General features: G+C 34.3%; 1 protein-coding gene across 2 annotated transcripts in view; it reads left to right on the top strand.

Moving 5' to 3' along the window:
* Positions 1–20,328, top strand: part of LOC120636100 (frequenin-1) — a 219,402-nt gene that overhangs the window by 89,247 nt on the left and 109,827 nt on the right. Inside the window, exons 2-3 of one of the 2 annotated variants that reach the window (XM_039907397.1) lie at positions 5,020–5,145; positions 10,121–10,301. In XM_039907397.1, coding sequence (XP_039763331.1) covers positions 10,238–10,301 — 64 coding nt within the window. In that variant the 5' untranslated portion in view covers positions 5,020–5,145; positions 10,121–10,237. The remainder of the gene's footprint in view (positions 1–5,019; positions 5,146–10,120; positions 10,302–20,328) is intronic. The other variant, XM_039907398.1, reaches the window with a different exon arrangement.

Genomic DNA, 20,328 nt, shown 5'->3' with positions numbered 1-20,328 from the left:
GTAAAAATATTTGCGCATTAGTAACTAGGCCCCACTATTTCAAGCTATTGTTATTTTCTTCCTCGCATATAAGCCACACCACTTCAAACTATTGCTGTTTACGCTGTTCCAACGAATACACACAACCTTAAACTATTGTTACTTGCACCTTCACAACTAGGCCATACCACCTCAAAGTATTAATATTTGCGCAATAGTAACTAGTCCCTCCTATATCAAGCTTTTGTTATTTGCTTCCTCGCATATAAGCCACACCACTTCAAACTAGGCCATACCACCTAAAAGTATTAATATTTGCGCAATAGAAACTAGGCCCCACTGTAACAAGCTATTGCTATTTTCATCGTCGCATATAAGCCACACCGCTTAATACTATTGCTGTTTTCGCTATTACAACGAAACCACACCAACTTAAACTATATTTACTCGCAACTTCACAACAAGGCCATACTACCTCAAAGTATTAATATTTGCGCAAAACAAACTAGGCCCCACTTTTACAAGCTATTGCTATGTTCTTCCGCCTATTTTATATTAAGCTATTAAATATTTCATAGTCGCTTAAAAACCACTCCATTTCAAACGATTTCTATTTAGTATTTACATCGTTGCAACTAATCCACACCACCTCAAACTATCATATTTGCGCTGTAGTAACTGGGTCACATCCCCTCAAACAATTGGCATTTGCTTCGTGGCTACTATTGTTATATTTACGAGAAATATTTATTGTGTGTCAGCGGAAATAAATTTCAGTATGCTCCAAACTTTTGTCCGAAACGGAAATTAAATGTACTACTCGCATTTGCCCTAAGGTAATTGCTTCTGTACGAATAGAAATAGGATTTTAGAACATTAGCCCTTACATGTCTTCTAACCGTGCTTATACATTCAAATTCAAAAATTCTTTATTCATATAGGCCTTTCAGAGGCACTTATGAAGTATTCATACATATATGTTTACAGAATTGTGAGGTGATGGTGATAACTACGTTTGCCTTAAACCTAAATATGGTAATAATAATCCCATAATGGTCTAAAATCAGCTCATACTTGTGGTGTCTCGGAAATTTCGAAAAAAACTATGTCATGATATGAAATGCAGTCACATGAAGTCTTATATATAAGTTTTAACGTCGTAAAGTATCTTTTGGGTGAATATCTGCCTACAAGAGAAATAAAAATGTCGCGTAAATTATTAATCATCGAAAGATAAATAGCCAGCTTAAATAGTTATTTAAGCTGGCTATTTATCTTCTACTACTAATAAATTCAGTTGAAATGTGGGAAACCAATTGGAACGTTTAATATGCAAAAACTAATATCGGGTAGCGCACCGCATACATTATTAATTTTGACCGCTCCCATTATAATAAATTTTTAATTAGGTAAACATGTTAACGAAATACAATATTAGAAAACCGAAAAGTTCAACTGCCTCGTAGGTTTATTGGTTAGCACGTCCACTGCATAAAACACGATTTCCAACGTTCCTTTATAGGTATAGAGGTACTGGTATAGATAGCTGTCTCCATGGAGGGTTGACGTCAGGCAGTCGTAAAAATATACCAAAATCAAAACAACAATTTCATCTTCAAGTTACATATTTTTTATATTACTATAGTAAATGGTTGCCTCGAAGAGCACCTATTCTGTTTCGGTTTTTATCACTACGATGTGATAATAATTTTTAAGAAGCAACAGAGTGCTTTCCACGCCTTCGAATAATTAAACGCAGGCAGAAAATCTCACAAAGACGCCCAGATCTCTTTAATCCCTCCTTCATATATGAGACAGGAAGCAGTGGGACATTAATTAAAGGATGAAATATTTATTCAAAAATATTTAATTTGGTATATACCTACGTGCCTACTAATGCTTATTTCGGCTTATCTTAAATGCTTCAAAGTTTTATATTTAATACCAACGATTAATCAGCCTATACCTATCAGTTCACTGCTGGACTAAAGGACTCTACCAACGGGAACGCTTATCACCACGCTGTACCATAGTAGTAGCACAGCGCTGGTGCCCGTTGCCCGTTATATTTCATTAGTAGCCATATCCTACACCTATGGGAGGAGGCGGTGTAATGACAACCGTATTCTGGTTGGCCGTCATCACACGACGACGAATAATGCGAAATAAAAAAAGTAATGCGAATTAGTGTATATTGCAACTGAAGCAACGTTAAACCTTGTCAATACTGGATTGGTTTTGAATCGTGACCGACTCTATTAGGACTTTTTAAAGATTGCAAAATTCAAACATATTAGGTAACCAGATAGTAAAAAAGGCAATTATTTCATAACCACCGTCAGACACTTATTTTGTTTGTATAACAATATATACACATATCGATGGAACTGTACGACAGCTGCATAAACAAGTACCTATGCATTTGCATAAACAATATATTAGGTATTCAAATGCGTCTATTATTCATTATTGACCAAGCGACGTGATGTCTCTGAGATTACTAGGATGAAGTTACTATTTATCCCTAAAAAAAAAGCCATATTACTTCTCAATAACAAAAGATGGTCACTTTGAATTTACTTTACCTATCATAATATTAAATATTTTATTCGAAAACGGAGTTTATCTGAAAAGCTGATGTTTTTATATAACTTTGGTCGTAGCTCATAGGTAATCCTAAAGTTAAAATGAAATGCCTTCTTTCTTTTAAAAAAATAATATGCTTCTACAAACAGTATAAAGGCTAAGTGAAATACTACTTGTGTTTCAGTTACATCAAAGTATCCGCGTCGAAGTGTTCCATAAGGGCTAATTACGGCTTGCATGTTGCAAGATTCTGTAGAACTTTCGTATTAAATTAATCTAGGCCCACAGCAATTACTATTCCCTTCAACCATTGCCGTATTTAACCAGCCACAGTGGATTCACTAATTGTTCAATCATCCGAGTAGTTTTACAGGCTTCGCATCCAATCAACGCCAATTGTATGCATACTTCAAAGGCGTCGTCTGTTCAGACAAACTGACTTCAAGTTTAATGTTAGACTGTTAGATTGATTAACCCCATATTTCAAATATGGAAGAGTCTTTTATTCAAGTTTACACTATTGTGAGTTAAGAAATAGTGCAGATTTTAATTTGATTTCCATAAAAATTCTCAAGTTTGATTTATTGTGTACGAAGAGTTTAGAGTGCAGTTTTAGGTGTAGAAAAATAAATGTGCTGTTTGTGCGTCTCAAAGGAATCTCTACCAGAGTTTTTTTCTGTAAATTCAATAGACATCTGGGCAAAATCGTCAACATCGTTATTATTCCATGACCAGCCTAACAACGGTTTTCCTGTCAGCATGAGAAGGGTTAAAGCCGTATTCCACAATGCTGGCCAAGTGCGGATTGGTAGAGAGAACATTATGGAGAACTCTCAGACATGCAGGTTTCTATTAGCTTAAAGACTTAAAATGCATATTAATTACTCTAAAGGAAGCAGTGTGTTCCGGGAATTGAACTAGGAAGGCCAAAGACTTAATTACTTAGGCTATCACCGCTTCTTAATAAAGCTTCACCTTTATTTCTCTGTTACTGGGTTGATCCATTTGAAAAGGAAAATTAAAGCTACGAAGACAATTCGCATTCGAGACGACCTTCAACATCCGTTACCGAAGACAAAGTATAAAAGATTGAAAATTTCATTTTGCAAATATTTTGTTGAAATTTTAAAAAATTTAATTGGAAGAATTCACAATCCATTTAAACTGATTCACAGAAGCGAGATTCGAGAAGCGTTGAAATATTCACCATACAAATGCAAAAGGTGACGTTTGCAACGTGATCTGAAACAATTTTGCTCTCGTGTTGAGACTATGAATTAAACATGGGTTAACCATGTTTTGGAAGCGACCATCTTTATTGAACGAAGCGGCATTTATAGTTAACCCATCTGCTGGCAAGGTTTTGGCCTAAACCTTCAGGAATAGTGAAGAAATTATTTTTATTGATTACATATTAAAGGACGAAGGCGATTAAGGCTCTATTAAGCAGATTTAACTCCAAACCAAAACACTACAGGGCCCGGGTATTCTCTCAAAACGAAAAGGATTAAGACTTCACACGCTTTTTAGAATACTGTGAAGAAATCTCGGGCATGCAGGTTTCCTCCCGATGTTTTCTATCGCCCTTTTAAAGAACATGATTGTAATTTCATAAAACGAACTAAACTCCGAATTTATCATCAAAATTAAGCTTAATTTGCTATACTCCACGAAAAGCAGGAGAATCTGTGTGGTGTAATTTATAATTTCTTCAATCCTTATACTCCACACCAAACAGATCTTCGGCAATATACTCTACGCACGATTCGCCCCGAAACCGGAGCATCCTCAGGAGATGAAGGAGGGGAAGAATTATATTACAAAATGAGTAGGTACATGTAAACCGTGATATGTGTGATATGAGGATAAGTAGATTATTAGACTATAAGTAGATGTGGTAGTTATAATAATTATTGTGAGTGGGACATCTTCATTCTCGCGTATTTGCATTTATAAAATATCTCATATTGCGAGCGACTCTTTCAAATAACACACGCACACCGTATCTACCTACTAGATAAACGCTTTTTTAATTACCTAATAGGAATACCATTATGTTATACGTCGGTGTGTAGGTAACCTGTATTATAAATGTGTACATAGAATAGAGTCTAGAATGGAATCCTTAAAAACATTTGAAGTAAAAAGTAAGCTTATCCAGATTTCCGACTATTATGGTTCTTTCAATACATGACTGGTAGTAATAAAACGCGTTTTCTCAGTCTTACAGTATTTTTTATAAAGTTCCAAATGACAAATCTCTTATCAGCATGAAATTACTAAATTATTTCTGCGTGCATTGCTCAGCGAAATCAAAATTTTCACCTTCAATGCATTTTCCTACCAGTTTGTTTACCAAGCTTTCTTTTTTATGTCACAGCGAAAAATTGCGATTGCGAATTTGTTTCCTCTGCCGATTCCTTTAAGTGATAGGAACATTTTCCCTCGTTTCAGATACGAAAAGAAATAGCGAATGAAATAAAATACTGGGAGAAATATTTTTAGAGTCCTACTATTAGTGTGATGGAGTACGCATGTGCATTTTATCCCGGAGGGTAGTCTGAACAGTTGCACGAAAAGGTAATAAATAAAAGTTTCGTAGAAAACGGAGTTATTTTGCAGAGCAAACAGGCACTTTAGTCGTAACGGTAAATAAAAAGCTTTCGTCTTTAAATAATAGGTAAGCAGTACTCTTGTTGCAGATGCTCTGTAAGAATTAAATACATTTTTAGAACGAAAAATAACTACTTCAATAGAAATTTCATTTTACCGATAAAATTAAAAATATATATAAATAGGTCCCAATTATATTTTTTACAATTAGTTTTTTTAGGGGTATCCAGAATACTTTTTGGTTATTGTAGCCATAAAACTCTCATCAACTAAACACCAACTCAGCTGAAATTAAATTAGAAAAAAAAGCTTTAGGGTATGTCTCATAGAGCAAACTTATATATGTACAAGTTGTATTATAGTCTTCGTCACTTGCTGCAAACGACACCAATGGCGTGCAAAGGGATTTCGACCAGGGTATGCATAAAGTAGGAACAGAGCATAAAATGACAAAATTCCCTTTCAATACGAGTCATATAAAAAAATTTGGGTAGGCAGAGCTTTTGTGAATGTATGAAGTGCACGCCACTGAACGACACTTCTAATAAATGTCACATATAATAAAGCTCACCTTGCAATGCTTCAATTTCAGTCGAATCGATAAGGTTGCAAAATGTAATAATATTAAACTTACGCTCAAATTTGTATTATAAAGACAAATAAATGAATAACTTAAACACGAGAGCAGTATATTTGATTTATTATAGTCTTATAAATGGCTTGTTTTCGCCGAAGATATGCTGAAATAAGTATTTCGTTTACATCTCGCAGCCTTCGCCCTACAATATTCCGAGGGAAAACAGCTATAACTTACATCGAACGGGGGTAACGGCGGATAAGACTTGACTGTAGGTACATAGATTATTATGTGGAACGAAATCGATAATAATATTCGTAGATACCAGCACGTGTTTTTTTTGCTCGAATTAAATACACAGGATCGGCCGCCGCCGGCTCCACCGGTATTGGTGGGAATAAAACGTTTTCAGTGCTGCTATATTTTAAAGAAAGTGGACTGTATTGATAGGTGAAAAAGAAAGATGTACCTATAAATATTATGAAAACACGTTAAGGATGAATCTGCATTAAAAGGAATAAACTTACGGTACCCCTTAGCGAATCCAGCGTGTCACTTATTTTCACTTACACACAGTAAATTCAATTCAATTTCTTTTCTTTTCAATTTTTATTCATGTAGGCCTATCACAGGCACTTATGAAGCGTTCATACATATATGTTAACAAAATTGTAAGGGAATGGTGATATCTTCGTTCGCCAACTTAAACCTAAAGCTACGAGGGTTCGAAACGCGCCCTGGTCTAAGAAGAGCCCACAACAAACTTAGCCGGGTAATTTTTTTTTTTATTATCACTATCTCACAATTTATTTATATTAAACTATGGAGCTAGAGCAATTCACACCCAAACTTTTGTATTGTTTAAGTAATCCTTAATATTATAATAGGATTTTTCTGTAAGCTTACGTTTTATGTAAACTTTGAACTTATTGAGAGACATCTCAAAGATTTCATTTCGTAATTTGTTATAAAATAATATACAATTGCCCTTGAATTAATTTACAATTTTGTGTAGCCTAGTAAACTGCACAACGAGTTTATTTTTGCTTCTAATATTAATATTGTTACAGTCCATTTTCTTTTGAAATGTTGTTTTATTTTCATAGACATTAATTAAATTTTCAAATATGTACTGACTATGCACCGTCATTATTTTAACTTCTTTAAATTAATCCCTTAATGACTCTCTTGGGCCCATTTTATATATTGCACGTACAGCCCTTTTCTGCAGGCCGAAAATAGAATCTATATCAGCAGCATTACCCCATAATAAAATGCCGTAGGACATAATGCTGTGAAAATAACTAAAATACAACACTAAAATACTTCACTTATTTTCACTTACCCATAATATTAATTTTTAAAAAATTCGTAGCTTATGCTGCCATGTTTTTTGTTCTCACGAATAGTAAATGCGCGCGCGACGGTAGTAACTCGATTTTTTCTCATACATTTGCGAACCCAAAAAGACGGGTAGGAAGGAAATAAAGAAAAGAGTTTAAAGGGAAAGAGAAAGTGTCTCATTAGTCAATTTTAATGCGATGCGTTTTTTTATTTCAGCGGTTCCCAATACTGCGGAATTTTAATAAATAATGCGGAACTTTTATTTGAGCGGTTCACAATAAGATAATAATATGATTTTAATCGTGAAAATTGCGTGATATAGTGCATCGCGAAGCATGCCTTTTAACAGGTGAATCATCAGTAGACTCAATATTATTAATATTTTCCAGTTGCGTAGCAAATTCAGTATCTACAAAATTAACATGCGAAGTAGCGAGCGAATAAGAGTGCAAATCGGAAGATTCCTTAGCGATAATATTTAGTGGACTGTTCTGATAGGCGAAAAAGACAGATCTGTAAAAATTAGGAAAACATGAGAAGGAAAAATCTGGATTTAAAGGAATCAACTCACGGTACCCCTTCGCGAATACAGCGTGCCGCCACCATCACGTAACGATATAATTTATACGATTTTTTGTCACTTGTACGGCCATTTTTTTTGTTTCACGAATAGTACGTGCGCGCGCGACGGTAGTCGGAGGTTGATTTCTTTTTATCATAAATTTGCGAACCCCAAAGGAGGGTAGGAAGGAAATAAAGATAGGAGTTATAAGACACTTATTCCCTTTAATTAAATGTAAGGGAATAAGTGTCTAAACAGTCGTTGCGTTGCGATGCGTTTTGTTATGGCACATATTTTGATTGCCGTATTAAAATTAAGGTTCTTATTATAACCAGGTATTATTATATATATATTTTCTACACATCCGTAAATTGTTGCATCAAAGAAAACACAAATCCAAAAACCCACTTGCCACTAGAATAGTACCAGTATTTTTTTAGGTACAATAAGTTCCCTATGTATTATTTCAAGACCTAAGATTGTTAAGTACCGTGCTACTTAAATTCATCTTAATTCGTTTTAGAATTTTTCGACCAGTGATCCTATAGGATTCCTATCAGAAGGGGCAATGCGGCAGTTTTGAATTTCTGAATTTTCTCTTGTCTGGTGGGAGGCTCCAGGCGTGGCTAGTTAAAACGTACTCATAGCGATTCAGCACCTCTTGACGATTTCGCGAATACACCAATCAGTACTGGCAATATATCTTCCCGACCCCATGACCAATTAATAAAGGTTGATATTATTATTCAACTCTAAGTAGCTACGAAAAATTTTATTAACATCGTGTCCCAAAAATTAGTCTTGACGTATGGTGCCCACGAGCTGGCGCTTATTTAGCCCAACTTAGCCGTTGCCAGTCTAGAAATTCAAAGGGGCAATAGCGCCAGCATTTTGGGTACCTGCATGCCCACAAGTGAAAAGTTAGACGGCTTATATTTATTTTTATGTTTTATTTTAGTTTTTAACTATTATTAAGTTTATAACTTAAAGTCTGATCCGTGAATATATTATGACTATTCGAATAAAAATTTCGAATCCATTTTGAGTATAATGTCTTAACAGTAGCTACGAGTAACTGAAAGTGTAATAAAAAAGGCACGAATTGTGCTTTAAATCTAAACTAATCAGAGGAAAGAAAATCGTGGCAGAAAGCTGCTATGTCCCGAAAGTCCTAAAAAATTACGTCAACCCGTCCTCTGCACTGTGTGAAAGTTTGACAACCTAGCATACATACTTTCGCATTTATAAATTGTAGGGAAAACGGAACTACGTTTACATTACTTGTTAATATTAATATATAAATGCTAATTTATATCATAATGCTCAACCGCAATGGATTCGCTTGGTTGGAATAATTAAGTAGGTATTATAATTATTATACTACATAATTCGCTTTTTGAAATCCATGCCGTTTAAAATTTTGACTTTGTTCAAATTACAATAATACGGAGCCATTAGCGATTTCAAGGCAAAAATGACATAAATGTGAACAAATATATAGTGCTGCTTTTATTTTACACATTAATTGCAGTGTGATAGCGAATTAAAAGTATTTTAATAGGCGAAGCGGGAATAGGTTCGCGGTAATTTGCGTAAGGTAATATTTACGTGATTGCCTTCAATCACGTAAATATTACCTTCGTGATTAAAACTCTAAGAGCAAGAACAAGTATGTCATTCGCCCACCCTCAGTTTGTTGTTTAAATATGTTGTTCGACTATATATCTATACTTAATATCATAGGTTTGTATAGTTGGTTCTACCAGCACGAAATAAAAAACTTGGTGGGTAAAATATATAAGTAATAATCTCTTACGAACATGCGTATAAGTATAGGTTAACTAATTGCTAATATGTATCTGAGAGAAAAGGAAAACAAAAGTACTATATAGTGTAGGGATAAATTGTTATTATTAAACTAAGAAAAATGTACTTTAGATTTTCGTTACTACAACAAAAGGTAACTTTGGAGATATTTTACTAATAAATCGTCAAGTCGTCGGGAATAGCATTTTTATTTTGCTGTGAATCATAGATATTATTAACAGTTTAAATGAATTTAACATCATTAAGCAGCACTCATTACCTTCATAACAAATTCTATAGAAAAGAATAGAATAGAAATAGATTAAGTATTGAGAAATGTAGGCATCAATATTAATGTTGTACCTTAATGCGTCACGTATCTATATTTCTGTTTGTTTGCTTTCCTAAGCCGTTAAACAATTATTGAATTAATTTAATACAAAGATGGATTGCACACTGTAACAAAAAGTAGCATTCTTGTTATTCTGGAAAAAGCTAGGGGATATTTTTAAAAATTAATACACTAAAGCGGGTTACGAGGCATAATATTATTAAAATACCGATTGAAAGCGTCGTTGCCCAGAGAAGCGTACGACTGTAATAACTTTGCACACAATATTTACACATTACAATAAATGTATGTCTGTTTCCAGGTTGGCGTTCAAGCGGGATCCGGCTGAATACTATGTAAAACGTCACTAGATAGTGACAGCATAAAAACTTCGTTTAAGCAAGAGACTAGGTAGAGTCGATAGCGTTCAAGAGCGAAAATGGGCAAGAAAAACTCGAAACTAAAGCAAGACACGATCGATCGGCTGACAAATGCGACCTACTGTAAGTACCTACCTGTACCCTATAGCTATTTTATTAATAGTAAGCGAGCTATACTTTCTTATTAGGTACATGTGTAAGACTGTCGACTTTTACTGCTCATAAGAGAGTTTTCTTATAATCCCAAACAAATGATTGACATGTCTTTTTTATTATATACAGATTTTCAGTTCCCTTTCCAAGTCTGATAATAGTATCTTAGTGTTCATCCAAAATTGTGTGATGTGATGTGATTTCCTAATTAATCTCCTGAGCCTATCTTAAATTAGATTTAATAATAACATCCGGTAATCTCACCGGGTGATATTGCATTTATTATTATTATATAATGGACTAAACAGTTTTCGCTATGCGTTTATTATTTCTTGTGCTCTTTGTCTTTTCTATATTTGTTCAGTCTAGTCTTATACTGATTCAGTAGTACTGCAGTCACTACATCTTCAGGCAAGGCATTCCACATTTGTATAACTCTATTGCTGAAAAAGTGCACGGAAGGATTAGATAATACCTGCTAAAACCAAGTTTAAATCATAGCCTCTTAAACATTATTTATCTAATAGCTAACTGGTAGTGGAATTAAAATAACAGATATTCGTTAAATTTAAACTCAGGTAGGTACAAGTATACGAGTATAAAACCTTTTTGCAACGTAAATCGCGTGAGTAAACTTGAAAATTGAACAGGTGAATAGCTGAGGAATTCATATTGCATCGTGTGCGAATGGAAATGTCACAGTCATATGGCTCGGGCGCCAGTATATCGTCTATCAGACCAGAGAATAATTTATAACCTTCCCATGCATTTTCCCTGTAAATGCGATTCACATTGCGTTAACCACGGGGTTGGAGTGGCGTTGGCTCAGAACGAACCTAGCTTTTAATTATGTTTTACAAATCATCTAACCCAACTATTATTTTATTACTCATACCTTTTTTTCTTCGTTTTATTCGAATTATATTAAAATTATTACCGCTAACGAGGGGAATTAAGTATCGCCACATTCAAGTGCAGTACCTACCTACTAATTCTACTACGAAGACGTCAAACAGTACAAAAAGTACCACAGGTTTTGAAGCATGGCCTGTGGCCCAGACAAGATATAGTCATTTTAAACTCAGCAGACTATGAAGTCATTGAACAATCATTACGTGGTTTTGAACAAATCCTATAAGTGAAGATCCAAGGTTATACCGATCGTTATAGCTCAAGTAAAGTTGCAATAAGGGTGGGCCAGATAACTCGGTCGATGGACGAGTGGTCACAAAGTGCTGAAGTAGCAATGCCACACTGAATATTTCTGTTCGTAGACTCCCCAATGGAAGGACAGATGATATATACTCAAGTAGTCATCTCTGAGATACTATATATTTTGAAAACTTCATTAGAACCCCTTTTTGAGATAATCAATTTCATATAGATAAGGACGGTATAGGGACTGACTTAATTTTCTACTAAGAAGTGATATTATGAGAGAATAATATTAGGGAAAGATAAAAACAGATCGTTCCTTGAGATTATGCGTAGCGATTGCTAGACCCGATCCAAGATTTGGCAAATTGCGTATTTGTGCTGACTAAGCCTCCTTTATGGCAAGTGGAATTACAAGTGAAATCGATTCACCAGCCGTCGTTGCTTGTGTGATTGTCATTAAGCACCGTGAAACAATTAATGGTTTTCAAATTGGTGCACTTAATACGATTTATAAAGCACTTCAATTTTTATCATGCCTACACCATATGCTCGCATTTACAGAATTAAAAAATTGTTCGCTGGAAATAAAGATCAAAGCGTTATTCAAGCCACGGAAAGGATAATGAGGGTTTTGATAGATCGGCGTTTTTATTATTTTTTTTACTGACTTCACAAAAAGAAGGGTAAAAATTCTTCCGTATTATCTACGAATGTATAAAAATGATTTCTTAAAGTTCCTGTATAACCTATATCAGGCTCAGTGGGTTTTTATAGGCGGGGGTCTCCTAGTAGTAAGTACCCCTATCCTGCAGTCCCTACTCTCGACAATAGGTCACACAAAGTTTTTAGTAGGTGCAAGTCCCACATTTCTGCTCAGTTTTTCCCAACGAAGTGCTAAGCATTCTCCCTGAAAAAAAAAAAGAACATTGAGTCAGCGCTTATAACGCGTTCCATAAAGCTTTTTCTTCTGAATTGCTTTAAAAAAAAAAAAAAAAATTTTACGAAGGAATTATTAAAAAAACAAACAAACAAATATTTCCTCGTCCACCAATCCACCTCCGACTGAGGTAGTGGGTTGGGTATATGATGAAATATTTCCTCTTTATAAAATATTTTAGTTTAGATAAACGCAAATTTAAAGTTAAGTACTTTGTTCGTGTTATCTTATTCCGTTGCATAAACTCTAGTTTCACTTAATACACTTGTCACTACACTTCAGTAGCTCAAAGGGTTTTGTCCTTTTCAGACTTCTCAGTAACCTTTTGTTTTAAAAACTCTTTGACGGCTCATGTTTTACAAGTTGAAGAAGTTCTTCTGATGAGCTACGGCTTATATTTATTATGTAATTCGTGTAATCTATTTTTAAGACCTCAACTGCTATGGTTAGTGAAGTTTTTGCACATTTAGATTTTTAGAAATATGTGTAATTGGCATTCGAACTTTAAATAAAATATAGAACAAACACATCTTGTTGTCTATGTGCTAACTGTATTGAAACACTCAATTACGAGTAAGTCTGCACATCGAATGTCCCACAATGAGAAGGGGTTAGGCCGAAGTCCACAACGCTGGTCCAGTGCGGTTTGGTGGACTTCACACAACTTTGAGAATATCTTGGAGAACTCTCAGGTATGCAGGTTTCCTCAGGATGTTTTCCTTCACCGTTGAAGTGATATTTTAATTGCGAAAAACGCACATAACTTAGAAAAGATATAGGTGCGGCTTGGGATTCGACTTGTAAATTTAGTTCTTCTAGACTCAGCTAAAATCACGCACTTTTTATAACATGTAAATAAAGATCTACATTGTTATAATATAATAACTTAACAATTTAACCTGGCTACCTAAAAGCAATATATCCTAAAGTATTCTAGTGGCTGAACATTTACGATTATGTCGGTCGTAAATGCACGACCAAATGATTCCATAACAAAGGCATACAAAGGCATTACATATCTCGTCCAACTAAGTGTAATATATTATGATTCTGCTTTGTCAAGCAATCAATGTAATAACAACAATACTATGATTCGTTAAATGCATTTTGCAATAAAATAAAATAACTATAACCTATTCTTACTGTGAATTAAACTGATTCTTACTATTTTAGGATTTAATCTCGAGTTATGCATGCCCCAAACTAACCCCAATAGTCAATATTTTTCTTGCTCAGCCCTAACTGTTACTGGGATTGCAGTCAAAAAATTGTAGTATTTCAATAGGTATATTGTCACGGTAGATCATTTGCGCCCTAACAGTAATCTCATACAATACGCCGAAAAATTTCCAGTACTGTAAAAATGCTTTACTTACGATCTATTATGTGCAATCATATGTAATGTGATGTGTATGTATATACTTACGTGAGGAAACGAAGCAGACCGGCGCCTCACTGCAAATTGCATTGTAGAAATCATCCAGCTTTATAATGACTAACTACTATCACATCTACTTTATAAAACGTACGATTTTCGAAAGTAAATAAACCGCAAACATAGTTTTTGGCAATAGCTCATATCTAGTTTATAAAATAAAATTAGCAATCAACTCACAAAATAGAATCATGTCTTGTGATAAATATATATGATATTGATTACTAGCCCAACTCCCAATTTAAATTATTATTATACTTCTACAAAAAGATGGCGAAAGTTACGAGACCAGAAATTACGAGTGAACAGTGAGCCTTGCTCTGCGTCGACATCTCAATATTAGGTAACTTAGAATTTTATGTACACCACTGTGAATTTTACCCTCGGCAGTATCCACTGGCTGTTAATTATATAATATTTATTGCCCTCACACAGACATGTATTGATAAATATAGCATGGGCTCCAGCACGTGCTTCTAGCAATCTAAAGGAAGGGGCGTGAGTTGTGAAAATAGTATATTCTCACATTACTTTCATGTAACAAACTTCGTGTACACAACTAATATTGAACCATCGAAAAACACTAAATTTTAGTAGTATTTCTCGAATAGGTTTATTATTAGTCACTTCAATTCCATTTAGCAGTTCACAGTTATTTTTTTACCACTATTGTTCTAAACGTTTACCACAAATGGGGAAAATGGGAAAACTATGCGGTCCAGCAACATTCCGCGTATGTGACATGCGACATGCCTGGTACGTTTTCACTGTTTTTTTGAATCAATAATGGTTGCAAGAGGGTTCTGTATGTTCTTAAACCTATGAAACTAAACACAAACAATTCCTTTCCGATGGCTCACTGGTAGAGGCTGTCCGCGACATATCTCGCTCAAGTCTGGGTCGACCATATATACCTAATCGTTTCGTTTAATCAGCGCTCTTTTCCATCCAACCAAATTTACTAAGTATTATGTTCACAGTATCAACAATAATGGATTGTAAACAAACACACGCCCGAAATTCCATCACCACAGAATAAATATAATAGGTTTACTATTATGCTTATCTTTTTTTTGTTTTATAATCCATTATGTATTTTATAGACTCGCTTGATAGTATCTGTGCTCAAAATGTCCTTGACTATTCCCAGCGAAATAATAGTCACCTAGTTAATTAATGTAAGAGCTTATATTATAATTTACGGATCTATTAATAGCGTTAATTTATCGTCTCGAGGATCTGAATTATAATATAATTGCGTAGTATTCGAAAGTAAGTGGCGAACTTAGTTTTATAGCCAAGTCGAGGGAAGAAGTTTGCCGAATGGCGCCGCTTTGGCTACACTGTAAGGCCTCGCCCACACGGGTTAGGCTAACTTTCCTCCAAGGATGTTGGAAGAATCTAATCAGCGCATGAGAGCGGAACTATGCAGTGAAACGATAAATCCTTTTGCAGATATGGTATGAAAACTAATCTATTCTATAAGTTGGGTTACTAAAAATTGCATCGCATACTTCACCAAGCCTAGTTTCAATTAAAAACATGCAGTGTCTCTTGATATGGAATATTTTAAAGTGTTTATATTTTACAAATTTTCTAAATTAAAATATAACATGAATACTAGCTGCTCGAAGAGGGCTGTTATCCGCAGTGACAAAGTCTTTACGCGTAATATTTTTTAATGCTATAACGTGGACAGACTCGAGCAAACTTTAGCTATAGGTCATTGACGTGAAAATCACAAATGCCCCCCCCAAATTGATTTTTTTCCCTCGTATTGATTTATTTGTAATAAAACAGTGTTACTAATTATTTTGGTTACGGGTTTATCTTAGTAATAAAATACGGTAAGTGATTATTCAGGGTATAATTCCTTTCACTCTAATCCGTAGTATTTTTTGTGTGGTAGAGAAAATATCCTGAAGAACTTTCACTTTGATTTTAATATTACTTTACAAGTATTTTTTTCCATTAAAACAAATTTTAAGTATTTTTTTTATACTATTAAACATAAAAAGAAATTGGGCCAGTACAATAATAATAATAAGAAGAAAAAACACTTTATTGCACGTATAACATACAGGAAAAGAAACATTAAGGATTACACAGTAAACAATGAAGACATGCAAAGAAAAATAAATTAGGTTCTATATAAACTATAAATTTGCTAGTAGCTAGTAATAATGAGTCGACATTCTTTGCATCTTTCTCTTTACCCACCTCATACCTTCCGAAGACCCGATAATCCTTCCGAATAACCTTTGTATCATTAGAAAAATGGAGATCTTAAAACATCCAGTACCAAAATGCAGGTAAATACCATTTACTGGCTCCAGTTTTGCAAGTTAGACCCAGTTTTACGATGTTGGTTGAAATCCGCCCTCTTAACAATATTAACGAATACGATGCGATATGTCACTGAAAGTTTCTCTGAAACTCGAGGTTACGAAAGCTACCCTGTCACCTTTTACTGTTCTCTTTTATTAGAGTTGACTCGACCCTGTTCTAATTCACCAAATACATAGTATTGTCTTTGAGGAAATAATCAAATGGAATCGTGCCAAAAATAAATGGAATGGGGTTTATGTAAACAACATATTAAGTGTTTAAAAATATTAAGTTTATTAAGTTCTTAAATTCATCCAGTAAGTTTTTTTTTTTAATTAACGTCCAACTACGTTTACTAACTGTCATATTTTTAATAAGATATAAAATATTTGCGTCTTTTTTACAATTCGAACAACTTTCTTTTACATTTTTTTTTCTTTTTCTATTCCTTGGTCACATCTTTAAATTACAAAGAAGGCTGTCTTCTCTTCTTCTCGTTTGCATTTGTTTATATGCCTAAACTTCTTTGTTCTACTATCTTATGATTTCGGTATTCAACTAGAGAAAGTTTATTATGCAAAACTGATTTGACAAGCAAAACGCTTTTAAAATAATTAAGTATTATTTCGACCTCACTAGACTTATTTTGATATTCCATTACTGAGCTATATTCGGTATATTCTAAGCTAAGTAATTGACACAAACCTGACACGCTTAGAATGTCTATTGCGCTTGATATAATTTCACGTCGTTCCGAAGTAACGTATTAAGGTTACCACAATAAGGTCATCTATTGGGTTATTTGATGTTTCATATTGGTTGTAGTCCTTTCAGTCAACCCTGTACCGTTTTTTTAACTTAAATTCTCTGAACTTAACTTTTATTGTTACAAATAATGTTAACCTACATGCTAAACAAAAATATAGGTCAGTGCAATCGCTTCACCAAACATCTACCCATTAGTGGAGAGAATAAATAAAACGAACAGCCAAGCAATCTTCTACAATTTTGGCAGTGTGTGCTCCAACCAATGTTTAACAATTGCCAACTTTTATGAAAACTTTTGTATTATTCTTTAGTTACTTTTAAATAACAACGTATAATAATCTCTGCTTTTTGTATTGCCTCATCACTAAAGGCGGTCACATGCTTTTATGTTTCCTGTTTTAACAAAACAAAACAATGTGCATACAATGTTCGATATTTTATACCCTTTCGGTTTGCTTCACCATTACAATTTTTTTTTACATGATAGATCATGGCAATGAACTAACATTTACAAATTCATTATTCAAATTTGGAATTTAAGAATTAGGAAAATAATTAATAATTATGATGGCAACTGAAACTAAAACTAAAAGTAGAAAAGTAGCACACACGTACAATCAAACTTCCCAAAGGTCAGCTGAAATAAATCACCACGGTGTTGGTAGATTCGCTAGCTTTACGTTATACCAACATTTATTTATTAAACAAAGTCACGATAGAGAATTTTGTGCTGAAAAATTGTAACACTTTCAAGTAGACTCCCTTAATTGCAAAATAGGTCACTGACAATAAAGCAGGTCAAAACCACGTGCTTTAATTAAAAAGCTTTTTTTAGGTCACAATTATTAGGAGAGATTAACATAGTCACCTGCAGGGTAAATTTTACTGTTTTCAATTCCTTTTTTATTATGAAGAAACTGATATTCAATTATTTGAGTGATGGATGTTGAAGATTTCTTGTAAGGATTATGCATACGAAGAATTTATGCCACTCCAGAAACTCCCTGTTAATTGTTAAATGAGTTCTTGACGTGAAAGTGTCGCCGTTATTGCATCTTATAATCTCAACATCTATCGCTTGCAGAGGGCCGTACCTCATCAGAAAGTAAGGTGACCACAATTACATACCACAGTTTTTAGAGTTAGTGTCCAGATCAACGGCTGCACCTTTCCTCCAAGAAGTTAATCAGAAATATACGTGCAGTTGCCATATTTGTTAAAGTAAATAATAATAAATCAACATCAAGAGTTATACCAAAACTCATTAACTAATAAGTATCACCTAAAGTTTCTTGCAACAAACTTTAAATGTATAGGACACTTCACGAAGACATGAATCATACTTAACAAAGTCTAGTTACTTTGAAGTTTAGAAACTTGTGACTGAACACATACTTAATCCTCTTTTTGCTCAGCTTGGTAAATTTTTCATCGTCAACTGAAAATTCTACGGGTGATTAATTGTGAAAAAAAATTTATAATTCTACATAGTTCATAGTTCATCCCTTGTTAAATAAATATACAACGACAATACACACATCGCCATCTAGTCCCAAAGTAAGCGTAGCTTGTGTTTTGGGTACTAAGATAACTGATGAACCAGCTGCTGTTTGCTTCTATAATCATCATCAGCATCAACATTACATCAACCGAAGCACGTCATATGCTAGACATATTTATTGACGTGACAACATCTTATAATTCGATGGAGCCGGCTGCACGCACGAAAAAACATGACGTATTACCTCGGCGTTACCTCGCTCTGAGGCGTTCCATTCAAGGCTTGAAGTGCAAGCGAGAGCGCGGAACGAGCGACAAAGAGGCACAGTCGGCCTCCTCGTTCGACATCCTTCTCTCTCCTACTTGAGTGAGCGATGCGTCTGCGTGGACAGCTTCTATACAAAATAAACATTTACATGTTTTCGGCAAGGATCAAGTGCAGTGAAAAGTGAATGTGGTGTCAATTGTTTATAGCAACAATAATATTTATCCAACAAATAAAATTAAAATTTTCTTTTGATAAATGCAACCATTCCATCAGTATTTTCTTACGACGTTGTCACGTTCAACTATCGTCAGTAAGCCGACTTTACAGACAACCAATTTTTTTTTATTAGGGATTTTAAAGTTACTAGCCACCAGTGGCGCCTCCCTTGGTCTCTTTTTCTTGCATTGATTAGCAAGTAAAATTAAAATCCAGTACTTTCTAATAAATAAGCTTTTTAATTAGTAAAACTGCTTTATAATTTAGGTCAACTTTGTTTAAATATATTTTGCGGAAAATCTTGATTGCGAGGCGAGTAATTGCGCGTATTTCACAAAGTCACAGCTGCAGCCAAATAATGATAAAATAGCTTAGCGCCATTTCCTTTGAGAACGAGTTATCATTCGCTAGGATGAAAATGGGAGTTTTCTGTGTCTAACGAGCCAATTTAGCAATTATGTTTAGTTATTTCTATTTGACTACTTTATTTTAAGGTCACCTTATGAGATATCAGCGTGTAACTGTCAAGTTGTATGTACGAGTAGGTTGCTGGTATAGGGCATTTCAAAATCATTAGTTCATCCATTGAAGCTTTGACCATTTACAGAAGCAACTCAGGCGAGCTTACGCTACATTATAAATTGACCAAGGAAATGGGGCACTTGAAATTTGCTTGAGTGGATTTTCAGTACGAACTAAACCTACAAAATGACCTCACAAATTACGTAACTCGATAAAACTGTTTGATATTCTGACTCACAAATATGAATCTATTTTTTTTACTTCTTAATACTACTTCCAAACTATACTTCTTATTAAAATATTATAACGCAAATAAATTTATTTTTGTATGACGTTCGAATTGGATAAACTAAATAACTACTGAACTCATTTTCAGTGCTCTTTCCCTTAAAGAAAGGCAAGCTCAATGAGTAATATTTTCCAGTTGCATTTTCCAGTAAGAATAAGATGTAAATATATGGTAAATGTTAAGCAAAGTGAGATAAGATTTGCTAAAGAGTACCTATCTTTATTTGCGTGTCCTGTACATTAAATAATATTAGTTTTTAATACATCTAAAGAAAGTACGGACACCAAATGCCAATATAACTATTATAACTTAGAAAATTTAGAGGTGCTCGCTGGGATTTGAACTCGGCGCCTCAAGTGAAGCCGAAGTCCTAACCATTAGACTATCACCGCTCAATATAATTTTATTTCAGCTCGTGTTCAGTATACGCGATTAAATTGCAATTCCCGAACGTCGCAGGAACAAAAAGCTCCAGCGGTTATCTATTTTCAGGCTCGGTGTTAAACATGGTCACGCTGCTTTATAATGTAAATGTTAACCAACATATCGTGTTTAAACACGATATGATAACTTCGG

The sequence above is a fragment of the Pararge aegeria genome, chromosome Z (assembly GCF_905163445.1).
Source record: "Pararge aegeria chromosome Z, ilParAegt1.1, whole genome shotgun sequence".
Taxonomy (NCBI): domain Eukaryota; kingdom Metazoa; phylum Arthropoda; class Insecta; order Lepidoptera; family Nymphalidae; genus Pararge; species Pararge aegeria.
Note: the sequence above shows the minus strand (reverse complement) of the source record. Positions and strands in the feature narration are given on the sequence as shown.